At 32.4% G+C, this 15574-nt stretch overlaps 1 protein-coding gene and 1 pseudogene across 1 annotated transcript; one reads left to right on the top strand and one right to left on the bottom strand.

The window, feature by feature from the left end:
- The window catches only part of LOC124961428 (complement factor H-like), a 119067-nt pseudogene that overhangs the window by 95380 nt on the left and 8113 nt on the right, over positions 1–15574 (top strand).
- On the bottom strand, positions 6284–6598 carry LOC124962146 (cytochrome c-like). The gene has a single exon (XM_047521313.1). The coding sequence runs from the start codon at positions 6596–6598 to the stop codon at positions 6284–6286; it is 315 nt and encodes a 104-aa protein (XP_047377269.1).

The following is a 15574-nucleotide window of genomic DNA, read 5'->3' as shown; positions in this document are numbered from 1 at the left end:
GTGCTATTATAATATAAGCAATTCAACTTGGAAATATAACTGCAATGTAAAAATTTATTTTCATTAAGAATTCTATAATGAATCATATGATAATCAATTTTTAAAAATTTCTCCATTTCTCTGGATTTTTAAAGTGCAAAATAGACAACCATTAACCATTGTTTCTATTATAGAAGAAGTACATTCATGTGGTCCACGTCCTCTACTCCTCAATGGAAAAGTTAAGGAAAAATTTAAAGATGAATATGGACACAATGAAGTGGTAGGATATACTTGCAATCCCAGATTTCTGCTGAAGGGACCTAATAAAATTCAAAGTGTTGCAGAAATTTGGACAACCTTGCCAATATGTACTGGTAATGTATTAAAAATATCAAATTTAAACTGAAACATTTTTGTATTTATTTAAACATACATATTGTGTCTTCATTATGAACATGTTTTGGTGAAATTTACATAGAAGATGAGAGAACATGTGGAGATATATATGAACTTGACCATGGCTCTGCCCAGCCTTTTGCCCCTCCATATTACCATGGGGATTCAGTGGAGTTCAATTGCACAGAAAACTTCACAATGATTGGAGACAGATCAGTTACGTGTATTAGTGGAATGTGGACCCAGCTTCCTCTGTGTTGGTGAGAACACACTTCTCAAATTCACACTTAATGAAGTTTAAGTTTTACATAGAAAATATTTGCAATCATATTTGTAAAATTTAGAGATATTCTTGAAAAGATCTAGTCTTACCTATAATGAATTTTATTGCTCAGCATTTAATGAGTTTCCAGAAGAAATAAATAAAAGTACTCATAGAATTTATTAATGTTTCTATCTCTGTTAATATTATTTATCTTATAAGTGTAGAGTTAGATTTTACTTATAAATCATCATATGTTTAAACTCTGAATACTCATTACCAAGAAAATATAACTAATTTGCAAACTACTGTTGTATCTCTATGGTGCTCTGTCCTTCAAAGAAATAAAGTCCACTAAATAACCACATGTGACTAATTCTTCCTATAAGAATCTTTTCTCTGTCAGAGAGTCTAACAAGGATAAATTTTCATTTTCAAAGTTAGCAAGCTGAAGTTGATGTGCTGCCACATGGGTGGGCCATAGGCCTCCAGTCACTATTACAACTTAGTCACTTAGTCACATGACACATGTGATATTGTACCAGGAAACAAATATCACTGATTATTTTCACTTTGCCCTGTTGGGGATCAAGTCTTTGCTGACCAATGAAAGGGTTTTTCACTTTTTTCTTGGACTGAGTTCTTTCCTAGAGTTTTCTTGGTTCCTTCATTCCAAGACTGTTCTAGGTATCCAGTCTTACTTATTCATTGGATTTCTAGATATTGTATTGATTAATCGCACAACAAGGTAGAGCTTCTCCAACACAGGACTTATATTTGTTCTGTTCTCATGTGCTTTCAATACCCAGAAGACAGACTGACATACAGAAGCTATTCATTAAGTTTTTGTCAAATGAATCAATAATTTTTGTTGATTATTAACCCTTACATTTTTTGCTAAACACATTCCTGGGAATAAAAGTGTCTTCAGATTTTTGAAACCTCACTCATCATTGTTCTTTTTTATATACAAATGGTTTTATGTGATTTCATATGGGAGGAAAACCCAAGTTAACAATAGACACAAGAACTCTCAAATTTTCATTCTGTATTACACCCACCCACACTTGTGCTACAAGTATTATTTCTTCTGATCTCACAGAGTTTCTCTTCCTGTGTTTCATCTTCTACCTACTGCCTATAGTCATCCTCATATAAGCCCTTCCAGCTCTCATAGGTTGGTCTACAATTGTACACTCTTTCTCAATATTCATTTACTTTCCACCAGTCTAGCTTGTCATGCTTCTCAATAGATTTATTTCCTCCCAATAAACAAAGAAATCCTTTCAGAAACAAATCCAGGGACACCATTCCCCTTGGCCACAGATCTTCCTTTAGTTACTAGGACTTGCATAACCTCTTGTTTTTCCTTCTTCAACACTCTGAACCAACCCCAGCATGAGACTAATTCTCTAGTACCATGTGTGTTTTAGTTTTTGTAAGATTGGTTTACAGTCTTACTGGATTTTCCTAGTTACTGACTTTTCTCTGCTGTGTTCATCCTCACTTCACTCTGCTTTTCAAAGAAATATTATCAGAGACCTATACAGATATTTATCAAATTCAAAAAGAATTCTCATCTTCCCCAAATTATTTAAATATTTGGTACAGTAAAAGCTTCTGTAGTACTTATTTCACACATAACAGAGTCAGCAAAATATTATTATGGCATCATAATATTATTTGATTATAGTATGATCTGATATATAGTTTCTCAAAGACTCTAAGAATGGAAAAAAGATTATAATTTTAAAGCACCCAATTTCTTTTTCTTTTTATGTGTGGGGATTAAAATCAGGGCCTGGAAATGGCAGGCAACATTCTACCACTAAGTAATACTCTCAATGAAGCACTCAGTTCTTATCCCAAGGTTCTCTCTGTCTCTGTCTCTGTCTCTGTCTCTGTCTCTCTCTCTCTCTCTCTCTTTATCGCTAACTCTTGCTCTTGCTGTGTCTCCTTCTCTGGTCCTATAATGAATCTAGTTAAATATTCATGTCCTATTCTATACATTCTAGATAGATTTTATTATATTATGTTTTCACTCCCCAAAATACATTCGAACTAACAACTTATTATATTACCATAGATGATGTTTTTATTTTAATATTTTAAGATTCTGGATTATAGATAATGGTGGTTGCAATTAGGTAAACAAATGAATGTATACCTTTTGCACCAGTTTCAAATGTGGGACCAAATTTAGTCTTTTGATAACTATTTACTATGCAGATCTTCTGAGAAAATGAGTCTCTTGTACTCTTTCAGTTCCCAAAGTATAAAATATCATTATGACAGATATACTCTCTGATATTTCAAAGACAGACCATGAGACTTACATTCATACATAAGGGCACATCTCATGCAGTGGTGACCGGGATTAATTTGTTGATAGAATTTAGAGGCCTAAACCACAATTTCATTTTACAATTGTAAAATACAATTTCATTATACTGTACAGCTACTTTTGGGTTGGTCTGATTCTTATAATTGATCACTTCATGGAAATATTTTCATTTCATAGCAACAGATCAACTTGAGAAGTGTAAAGCACCAAGGTTAATTGTACATGAGGCAAATCAATCAGATAAAAATGAATATAATCATAATTATAACCTATGTTATAAATGTAAGGGAGAACTGGAATACAAACATGCAATCTGTGTCAATGGAAGATGGGATCCTGAATTGACCTGCACAAGTAAGTTCTTCCTTACAATGTTTTCTAAAATTTATTCTATTTTCCTCACATGTAAAAGGAGTATTTTGTGCTTTTAAAGAATTTAGCTATGTATTGATACCAAAACTTTTTAAGCTGCAAGGTAAATTTTGTCTCTATCTGCCTTGAAAATTCTGGGTGGTCCTGAATCCTGCAATTCAATTGAATAGCAAAGAGCATTGCAGTCTTTTATTTTTTCATATCTGTGTTTTTCTTTGTAATGTGGGCACTAGCTTCAATAGTTTTGAAAGACTAGAATATATAGGACATACTGCCATACCAATAAAAAAACCCAAATCTATGACATGTATTTTAACTTGATAATTTTATTCTTTAAAGGAAACAAAATTCACATGCAGTAAAAATTTCTTCTACATTTTCTTCCTGAAGCATTATAACTTCATAGTATTCTAATTTAGTTTTATCATCTTATATTAATTTCAACTACAGAATTAAGTAGGAGTCGATTATTTTTTTCTCTGTATGGGTAGCCAGTTGTTCAAGCAATGTGTATGAAAAAGAATCAATTTACTATACAAGTATTAATTTATTTCAGCAGTCTCCATTCAACATTTTACCATAATTGTCATGTGATTTTGGGATTTCTCTAGATGCTGTTTATCAAATTGTAGGTGTTATCTTTCTGTTTCTAGTTAACTGAGAAATTTTGATCATTGGGAGATGTTGAATACTGTTAAATTCATTTTCTTTATGTGTTGACAATACAGTGAATTTTACATGTTTGTATGCACACATATGTATAAAGAATCCTAAATCTTTCATTATTGAGGAAAAACTCTATGTATTTATGATATGATATAACTCTCAGTTCTACTGTGCTGCATCCTGTAAGTTTTGGCAACTTGTATTTTCATTTCCATGAGCCTCAAGATACTTTCTAATTTCTCTTTTGATTTCTTCTTTGGCCTATTGGTTATTTTTATGTTTGGGATAAGTTGTCCCCAAAATACTCATGTGTATGATAATGTAGGAATATTCAGAAGTCATATGATTAGACAACAGCTGTGACCTAATCAGTGGATTAATCCATTTGTTGGATTATTAATTTGAAAAGACTACTGTACTGGGTGGTGAGTATAGGCAGGTAAGATATAAGGAGGAGGTACATCGCTGGGGGTAGGCCTTTGGGCATTTGGAATATACTACACTGCATCATTACTTTGAGACAGTTGACACAAGATCTAGCCCTTTGAGTCGTCCCTTAGAAAATTCAAAGCATTTGACACAAGTTCCCCACTTTCTGTTCTTGCCCAGTGAAAATCTGGAAACTGGATTTTATTTTCAGTTGTGTAACTCTATGCTGTGTGTGAGGGTATGGAAAGACACGAATTTTCCTACTGGCTTTGATGGATTTGTTTAGGGCTTACCTCACATTAGGAACCTTTCAACCACTTTCTAGATTTCTCTCAAAGGGAATTGGTTCATGCATTGTTGACCAATGTGTCTTTGGGGAAAAGGAGGATTGAGGATTCCTAGTTTGTCACTCCCTTGTTTCATTCTTGATTTTATGTTTGCATTTATCAGATTCTTTATCATTTCTGTGTTAGTCAGCTTTTCATTGCTGTGTCAAAACACCTGACAAGAACAGCTTAGGGAAGGAACAGTTTATTTGAGACTCACAGTTTCAGATGTTTATTTCATGGTTGGCCAAATCCATTGCTCTGAGCCTGAGTGAGGCAGGATATCATAGTGGAAGAGCATGGTGGAGAAGAATTGCTTGAATCTTGGTAGCTCGGAAGCAGAGAAGGGGAGTGACAGGGATGTGAACACCCTTCCAGGGCATATTCCCAGTGACCCACCTCCCCCACTTTCCTACATTTACCATTCAGTCCATTCAAACTGGAATGGTTTTTGATTAGGATAGAGCTCTCACAATTCAATCATTTCACCTCTGAACATTTCTGCATTAACACAAGAAGTTTAGGGCCATACCATAATGGTTTATCCAATTTTATTAATAATTTTAGTAACCAGTTTAAACACTCTAATTTGTTTCTATTTTTCTCTTTTCCATATTTAGTTTTCTAAAGTTTCACTTTTTAGTTTTGCTAACTTTTTCTCTTCTCTTTCTTAAATTCTGTCAATTTTGTGTTCAACTCCCTTTATTGTTTTCTTCCTTCTATAGACTTTGAGTTTAATTTACTACTACCATTAATTTTTATGTTATTCAGTTTTTCTTTGGATGGTCTGGGGATATCATTTAGTGGCTTGCATCTCCATCACTAGGCAGGCATTCCATGACTAAGTATGTCCTTAGCCCACTACCATCATTTTAAGTTAGAAATTAATGCATGAATTTCAATCATCATACTTCTAAAATGAAAACACCAAATCTCCATTTTTTTAAGTGTTAACTATTCTTTATTTAATATTATACATAAATCACATTAAAATGCCTTTCCATAAGGAAAAGACAGCATTTGAGATACAGGGCATTCTGATTAAATTGGCATGGTCAACAAAAATATTGACACTACTTCCTTATCTTCAATCATTGACTTTAAATAGGCTAACCAACACAAATTGAAACACATGTGAATCATGCTTGATTCTGAGAGAGTGAAGGGATTTCCCCCATATTTAAACATTTTCACATGATTCGTAATATAAACCTAAATATAAAAAAGTTTTGAGATGTCATTCACCATTTTTTGAAATACTGAATATTACGAATTAAGTCCAACCATAACTTTAAAAAGGGGAAAGCGATAGAATTTACTGAAGTGGGAGTATAACCAAAATATTAATTTAACTACAAGTCAATTTTACTTATATCAGGACTGTCCAACAAAAATAATTTTGTCAGTCATTCATGATCTGAATTCTGGTGTATCACATCACTTAAATTATGGTGCACATAAAAAAGCCATGAGACATTTGTTTGGTAATAAATAAGGCAGTGGCTGTTACTCGATAATAGCTTTTTTGAGGTAAGCTATTAAGTCTGCCCTTTCTCCCTTCTTAATGCCAGCGAAGATAATTTTTGTTCCAGGGATGTACTTTTTGGGATTCTCCAAATACTCCATCAGTGTATCCTCTCCCCAGGTGATGCCTTTGTTCTGGTTGGCATCTGTGTAAGAGAATCCAACAGCCTGACCTGTCTTCCACCCAAACAGTCCATGGAGATTTGTCCCAGTCTTGTGTTTGCCTCCCCTTTTCATAGTGAGGCACTGGGCACACTTCTGAACATAGATCTTCTTGTCTTCCTCAACATCACCCATTTTTAATTCATTTTTTCATCGCCATTGCAAAGAAGTTTCCTGCTCAGAAGCCGGTTGTCCAACTCTCTAACAAACCTCCATTTTTTAAAGACCTGTTTACTAGCTGTGTCTCACAAAGTTAGACGTATAAATATGTATACAAATATTTAACTATATATTTTATAAATAAAAATGTATGTTGATTTTTAAAAATGTATTTATAAACACAAACTGAATGTATGATATATAATGTTACTTATATTATATAAATATATATAATTTATTTTCAATTTTTATCCCCTTTGAAATATATTCTGATTTTCCTTGTGATTTGTCCTTAAGCTCAACAATTATTATTTTGAAGTGTGTGCTTTCACTTCCAAATTTTTTTATACATAATTTATTCTTACTAGACTATGTAGTCATGTAATTCTGTTCTCAGGAATAGTATGCAAGAATTCAAATTATGATTTTTTTTTATTTCACTGTATGTTGTCTATCTAGTTTATAACTCCATTTCCACAAAAAATATGCACATATTCTAGAAGTAAGATTAGGTTAAAGTGAGTAATAGTGTTTTTCAAATTGATCCATATTGCTTCAAAATCTTTTATCTATTTTTTCAATATGACTCAGCATGCATTGTGTCAATATTGATATCTAGGATTAAATTTGCCTTTCTCTTCTTCAGTTCTATATTTGTTTTATGTATTTTGATAATTTACATATATACATATATTCAATATTGGTTTGTTCTTGTGAAGTAACTCTTTTATAGTTATAAAATATTTATTTCCAAGATTTTAAAGACTTGTCCTAATGTATATATTATATAATTTTAATGTAGCCAGGTCTTAAAATAATTGACCATATCTGTGTGATAGATAATATCTAAATGAATTTTAAATCATCAACTTCCTAAAGCATTTTCTTGAAATTAAAAATTCAAGTAATGAAAGAGCTAACTACATATCTTAAATGTTCATGTTACAAATTTGGAAAATTCGAAAACAAACTACTTCTTTATCAATTGCTTACTACCAAAAATCACCATAAATTAGTGACAGTAATTGCAGTATAAACTGAAATCTATGGAATAGAACAAATGCAGATATTTATAGCATTAAAAATTATACATTAGAAAACAAAGAATAAAAGAAACATAGAATCTAGAAGTCAAAAATGAACACACCTAAGGAAAATAAACTTATGAAAGTACATTGAAAAATATGTCAACATATTTAAGAATAGAAATGAGAAAATAAGCAAAACCAGAAACCTTGGAGTAAATAATAATCATGAATCAAGTTTGTTCAGTACAATATGTCCATGAGCTGTTAACAGCACAACAAACACTTGAAAAGATTTACAGTACTTTTCAGTGTACACTTTTCTTTTCTTCCTCTTTGCTTTTAGTTTTCAGATTCAAGATATTTTATTAACAGCTACTATAAACAGTAAGATACTCAATTAGTTTACCAAGTACAAAATCTACATATGAAAATCAGTAGTTTATATATATTCAAACAATATATATAAACTACTTTTGGAAGATTTAATGGAAGAAAAGATTTCATACATAACAATAACAAAAAATATATTAGTGTTTGTCAATTAAAATGTGAGGCTTATTAAAATTAAAATTAAAATACTACTGAAGCAAAAAAATAGTCTTTCTACAGATAAAAGGACCATATTATCTTGTAAATTAATTTCTAAATTTAAGAAAATCTCAATGAAAGCTTAACAGTTTAAAGCTCTATCACCTGTTGCTAAATTTAGTGGAAAAAAATATAGAGTGGGAACAGAACTAAAACACATTAAGACATTTTTAAAATCCTAAATAATTTGAGAGTATCATACTGGTCTATGAGCAAAACATAATGCCCAGATGTAAGTACCCTCATATTCATATAGAAATTGAATGTATAAAGAGGACTTCCTCTCAAATCACTGGGAAAAAGAAGTAGTCAATAAATGCTAAAGGGATAAGTACAGTAATATCCCTGCCTTACCTCATATACCATGATAAATTCCATATGCACCAAACATTTTTTAAATAACATAACCATTAAATAATAATGAGAAAACTCTAAAAAAAATTTTTTTTACAAATCTGGAGTTAGCAAGATCTAACTTTTCATGACTCAAAATCCCCAAGTCATAAATTATTTCACTGGTATGTTTTGTTACATAAAAATCAATTTTTTAAAGAAAGAAACTTCGTAAACAAACTTTTAAAAAAAAAGACAACTAAGGGAGATATTTATAGCTCATATCACAAAGAGCTATCCTTCCTAACATGTAAATTGACAAAATCATAACTGTTTCAAAACATAGAAAAAGGAAATAAAATTTGCTATTAATAAACAACAAGATAGTTAACTTCACATATTCTTCTCAATTCCAGAAATCAAATAGACCACGACAATAATTCTGGGTTACTTTAATACACAATGCTCAGAATGCATGAGAAAACGCTTTCCCCTCCAGAGTTCTATAGGTAGAAGACGTTAGCTAACTCTGTATTTTTGCCAATGGAACCAAGGAGAAAACAGTCTTTCATCACAGTTTTAACTTACATTTCTCTCTTTTTTTTTTTTTTTTTTTTCTGTAGTGCCATGGTTGAACCCAGGGCCTTGTACATGCAAGGCAAAAACTCTATTATTGCTAAGCTATGTCCCCAGCCCCACATTTCTCTTTTTTAATGAGTGAAGTTGTTGTTTTTTTATAGCCAATCTTATTTCATTTTTCTATGTTTTGAAAGGGTTATGATTTTTGTCAACTTACATGCATAAGACTTTTAATGAAGTAAAAAACACAGTAGAATAGAGAAAGGAAGCTTAAGAAATCAGAGGTTCAATTACTTCCAGATTCACCCAGAGCCCTTCCCCATCCAATGGAATATAGCTCATCCTCACATTATAAACCACAGAGATGCAACTGAGGTATTTTAGTTTTATAGGAACTCAGATATAAGTTTGAGAGGGATCTTTTATACTCTACTAATTTTAACTACAGTTAAATTGTGTAGTCATTAAACTGGGTGTATACCATCAATTTATATACCCTTAGCTGTTGGGGTTTCTGCCATGTCCCACGTGGATGAGGAAAGGATTAACTGCTGGAGGACATTGTTGGCTGTAAATCAATCAATTACCCATAAACTTATCTAACCAATAAACAAACAAGAGCCAGTACTCATTTTAAATAAGAGGGGGCATAAGGAATCTGGCCACACCAGATCTGGCCTCTAACAACATGGAGTAGCCCAACTCCCCTTATTTATAGTCACACAGGTAAAGGGGCCAGGACTGGGAAGGGCTTCTTCTGTGATGAACAGGATGGGGTGGAGTTAGGGGAGTCAATTTGTTCAGGAAAACTATCATATAACCAGACCGGGAACCACTCCCACACAGGGCCCCAAACTCCTATGGCTGTCAGTTCCTGGGAGTCAGGCCTCAATGTCCCATGGCTTAATTTAAATGTTTTATTTATGTATCACCCTTTGATTTCTATTTTTCATATAGCAAAACTTCCATGTTCTCAACCACCTGGTATAGACCATGGAACCATTAGGCCATCAAGATTTTCAGAAGAATGGAAAGAAATAAATGAATCCAGAATAAATGCATATGGCACTAAATTGAATTATATTTGTGAAGATGGTTTTACAACCTCTGAGAAAGATGGGATAACATGCCACTTGGGCAAATGGAGTTCTCCACCTCAGTGTGTAGGTGAGGACTGTATGAAAACTTGAAGTCTGATCTGAGATTACACATAATTATATAATTAAGAGTACAAACAATGAAAAATTATATGCTATAGTGAAAGTAAGGGGACAGAATAATATAATAGAGATTATATTATTTAATCATTTATATATATAACCATTAAAATACTTTTGCATTATTGAATCAATCTTATTTTTGTTAATTTTATTGGTTCATTATAGAGTCACTTTTTACTTTGGCATTTCTTTTGTAAAAAATGTAATGTGTAGTGAATTTAAATTTATATACGTTCTAGAGTTTCCTTTGCAACCAAGTTATAAAATAGTTTAAAAATGCTTTTCTTACAGTGTTTCTTCTGATGTCTCATAATATTTGATAATTTATTTAATGTTATTAATTTTGAGTATGTTTACATTTATCACTCATGGTTGGTTAGAGAAACTTTGTCATTTTTTATTTCAATTTCTTGCTCCTGTTTTCACAGTTTGAGAGATGGACAGAATGAGAAAGGTGAACTTAGGAAGCCTTTGTGCACATTCTCTGTGACTTCCTAGTAGCTTCTCTGTTATTATTATTATTTCTTTTCAAAAACTGTGATATATCAAAATTGACATATAAAATTTTATTTCTGAGTTATTGAAACATGGATTCATTCATTCATTACTTTAGTTTTTTAGGACTTCATTGTGAATCTCCACCTTCCATTTTAAACGGTTTTGTGTCTCATGAGTTAGACAGTTACCCAAATGTAAAAGAAGTTACTTACAATTGTTTGGAAGGTTTTGGAATTGATGGACCTGCATTTATAAAATGTTTAGGAGGAAAATGGTCCTCCCCACCAGAATACATAAGTATAGTGTATTTAATTTTTTAATATGTGTGTCAGATTCCCTAATTCAAAGTATAAGTGCTACAAATAAGAAAGTAAGCCTTAGTTCTAGAATTTTACAAGATACCTGAAGTTTCTTGAGTCTGGCAGAGAATTATAGCCTAGTAATTAAAAAAATTTGACACTATGAGGCAAATTACTTCATTTTCACATCATTTTGTGTGAACATTTGACATCCTCTGATGTACATTCTCAGATCCCTTATCTCTGGAGAAACTGGCCCTTACTCATCAATCTCATCATTATGTAATCTACTCTCAGTTCATCAGTAATCTCACTAAAATACATACTTTCTAAAGCTTTGGAATAATTTTTGTAAGTAATTCACATTTGCAGAAGCCAAAGTAGACATACATAACACATGTGGCAAGTGCAGGCAAAAAATTATTTGAATATAAAGATCTAGCCTTAAACATTAGAACTACTAATATTTCTTCAAGCATCATTCCTGTCTTATACTTTTGATAAATTTAGAACAACTCAATGGAAGTCAAAACTGATCATATTTTGCCAAGTTGTGAGAAGTATATTATGTGGTATTCATTGGTTCTATAGGTAGCTAGGTCTAAGTATTATTTTAGAATATTACTATTAGAGATAACATATACTGAACAAATACATATTTTTTTTTCCTCAGGAACAGATTGTTTTAATTTACCCAACTTTGATGGTGCCACACTCATAGGACTGAGGAAGGAATCATATAAGTCGGGAGATCAAGTAGCTTACAAATGTCCAACATTTTACCAATTGGATGGGTCCAATACTGTGACATGTATTAATGGCAAATAGATAGGAAAGCCGATGTGCAAAGGTACTTTGATGGCATTGTAAATTTATTGATTAGACTTTTAGGAAGTATTAAATTTTTCATAACATCCTTCAAAATGAGCATAGGTTAATATTTAGGGCAAGACACAGTAGGCTTAAGTTTAAAAATGAAAGGTTGGAATTGAATATGCTATAGTTAATCACATAGCCCTGGGGTTCTCAAAGTGTGTTCCCTGGACAAGCAGCATCAACGTTATTGAACAAATTTTTATGAATCCAAATAAAAATTCCTGAGCTCATTTTAGACCTACTGGAAAAAATAATCTTGAGGTGTGATCTTAAAAAATATTTATCAGGATGCGGATATAGCTCAGTTGGTAGAGTGGTTGCCTTGAAAGCACAAGGCCCTGGATTCAATCCCCAGCACTGCAAAAAAATAAAGAAATTATCAAGTTCTCCAAAGGATTTCATTACACCTCAGTTTGGAACCATTGCAATAGTCTGTTATTACTATACATACACCTAAAATTCTGAGGAATTATACATTGTTCATCATAGTATCAGAAAGCATTTATAAATAAATATAAAAGCTATGTTTCTATTACTATAAGTATATTTTTCTGTTTTTTCCCATATCTTTAATTTTTTTAAATTTATCATCATTGTTTAATGTTTTACTTAACCAATTTTTTGTTTTTATTGGTGCATTATAGTTGAACATAGCATCTTCATCTTTTAACTGTGTTTTAAGAATAAACAGATTATACTTCAAGCTGTGTTTTTAATTTTTGACTTTAATCTCTAAGGAAATGCCTCTTTGTTTTTATTTAGGAACTAAAATGATAATGAACAAGATAATTGTATACCAAACATTGATGCCATATAATCTCTTTACTCTTATTTTTTGTGCATTTTAAAAATTCATATTGCACTTATACAACTTGTAATATTTGTTCTACTCAACCTAGGGGGAAATGTCCAGGAACTTTCATTCTCAGTGGCTGTCAAGGAGTTAAAATGTCTATCAGTGTTCTAGTAAAGGATAGGGAAGAGTTATTTAAGGGCATGAAAGGTTAGCTCTGACAAAAAAATATTGCTATATCTTTTTTTCTCATATTGTGAATTCATTGAAAGCAGAAAAGTTCTTCATGTCAAAGTATCTATTTATTTTCAATCCTGCTTAAAATGTATTTGGAATCTTATTGATTGATTGCTTACTCAAAATGAATGCTAGGTGGAGATACTTTCTTTTCTTTCCATTTAGATACTTCCTGTGTGAATCCACCCAGAGTGGAAAATGCTAATATATTATCAAACCAGATGCGTAGGTTTCCATCTGGTGATAGAGTACATTATGAATGCATCAAACCTTTTGAAATATTTGGGGAAGTAGAAGTGATGTGTCTAAATGGAACCTGGACAGAGCCACCTCAGTGCAAAGGTAGAATATCCCTGATTTTGCTTTGCTTGAGGACATAGTATGAGTAAAATGTGTTGATAAAAATAAAGTGAAGAAATTCTTATAGAATATGTTTTTTAATGCAAATAAAATGATATTGCTAGAAATTTATTTTTTGTCCAAGTGAACTAAGAAATATCATGTCATTTTTTCAAAACATACTTAACTGAATTAATAGAACAACTACAATCTGAGAAAATTCCTCATCTTAAGCATTAAGATACTCAGTACATTTTGAAAACTCCAAGAGATATCCCCGTTGAGAAGTAGAAAACAGGACATTGAAGACTGATCATAGAATATGATATACATTTGGGCATTCTTTTTTTTTTTTTTTGGAGATACACCAAAGTTTTATTGACAGTTATGAAATATAAATGAAATATAACATCTATTCAGCAAACTTTTACTCAAAACTAAAAAGAAACAGATGAACAGATACATTTGGGAATAAGGGATGATGAGTTTAGGACACTTTAAAATTGTTTTTCTATGGTTTATTTTCATTGATGTTCTTTTTGAAAATTTATGGCCCATTTTAATTCTTTTTTGTTCAGGTCTGTAGAGAATTTTCTTTTTCTTCTGTTTTAAATTTTTACCATTGCATTTTGATTATTGTACACAAATGGGGTACAACTTTTTATTTCTATGGTTGTACACGATGTAGATTCATATCATTCATGTAATCATACATGTACATAGAGTAATAATGTCTGTCTCAATCCACTATCCTTCCCCCACTCCTCATACCCCATTTCCGTCTATGAAATCCAAAGTTTCCCCATTCTTCTCTTGCCCCCTCCCACTCCCACCTCTTTATGTACATCATCTACTTATCAGAGATGGTTTGGTTTTTGGGGCTTGGCGTATTTCACTTAGTGTGGTGTCCTCCAACTCCAACCATTTACCAACAAATGCCATAATTTTATTTTTCTTTATGGCTAATGTTCCATTGTGAATATATACCACAGTTTCTTTATCCCTTCAACAATTGAAGGGCATCTAGGTTGGTTTCACAATCTAGCTATTGTGAATTGAACTGCTATAAACTTTGATGTGGCTGCTTTATTGTAATATGTTGATTTTAAGTCCTTCGTTATATAAACCAAGGAGTGGGATAACTGGGATCAAAAGGTGTGTCCATTCCAAGTTTTCTGAGGAATCTCCATACTGCTTTCCAGAGTGGCTGCACCAATTAGCAACTCTACCAGCAATGTATGAGTGTGCCTTTTTCCCCACATCCACACCAACACTTATTATTGCTTTGTGTTCTTGATAATAGCTATTCTAATTGGAGTTAGATGAAATCTTAGGGTGGTTTTGATTTACATTTTCTTTTTTTTTTTTTAATCATACGTTTACATAGGGCAATGATGTTTATTTTTTATTCCTTCCCCCCCACCCCTCCCACCCCTCTTTTCCCTCTATACAGTCCTTCTTTCCTTCATTCTTACCGCTATCCTTATCCCTAACCCTAAACCTAACCCTAAACCTAATGCTAACCCCTCCCACCCCCCATTATATGTCCTCATCCGCTTATCAGCGAAATCATTCGTCCTTTAGTTTTTTGAGATTGGCTTATCTCACTTAACATGATATTCTCCAATTTCATCCATTTGCCTACAAATGCCATAATTTTATCATTCTTCATTGCGGAGTAATATTCCATTGTATATATATGCCAAAGTTTCTTTATCCATTCATCAACTGAAGGGCATCTAGGTTGGTTCCACAATCTAGCTATGGTGAATTGAGCAGCAATGAACATTGATGTGGCTGTATCTCTGTAGTATGCTGATTTTAAGTCCTTTGGGTATAGGCCAAGGAGTGGGATAGCTGGGTCAAATGGTGTTTCCATTCCAAGCTTTCTGAGGAATCTCCACTCTGCTTTCCAGAGTGGCTGCACTAATTTTCAACCCCATAAGCAATGTATGAGTGTTCCTTTTTCACCACATCCTCGCCAACACCTATTGTTGCTTGTATTCTTGATAATCGCCATTCTAATTGGGGTGAGATGAAATCTTAGGGTAGTTTTGATTTGCATTTCCCTTATTACTAGGGATGTTGAACATTTTTTCATATATCTGTTGATTGCTTGTACATCTTCTTCTGTGAAGTGTCTGTTCATTTCCTTAGCCCAT

This window comes from Sciurus carolinensis, chromosome 12 (genome assembly GCF_902686445.1).
Source record: "Sciurus carolinensis chromosome 12, mSciCar1.2, whole genome shotgun sequence".
Classification (NCBI taxonomy): Eukaryota; Metazoa; Chordata; class Mammalia; order Rodentia; family Sciuridae; genus Sciurus; species Sciurus carolinensis.
This window is presented reverse-complemented; position numbering and strand designations above follow the sequence as displayed.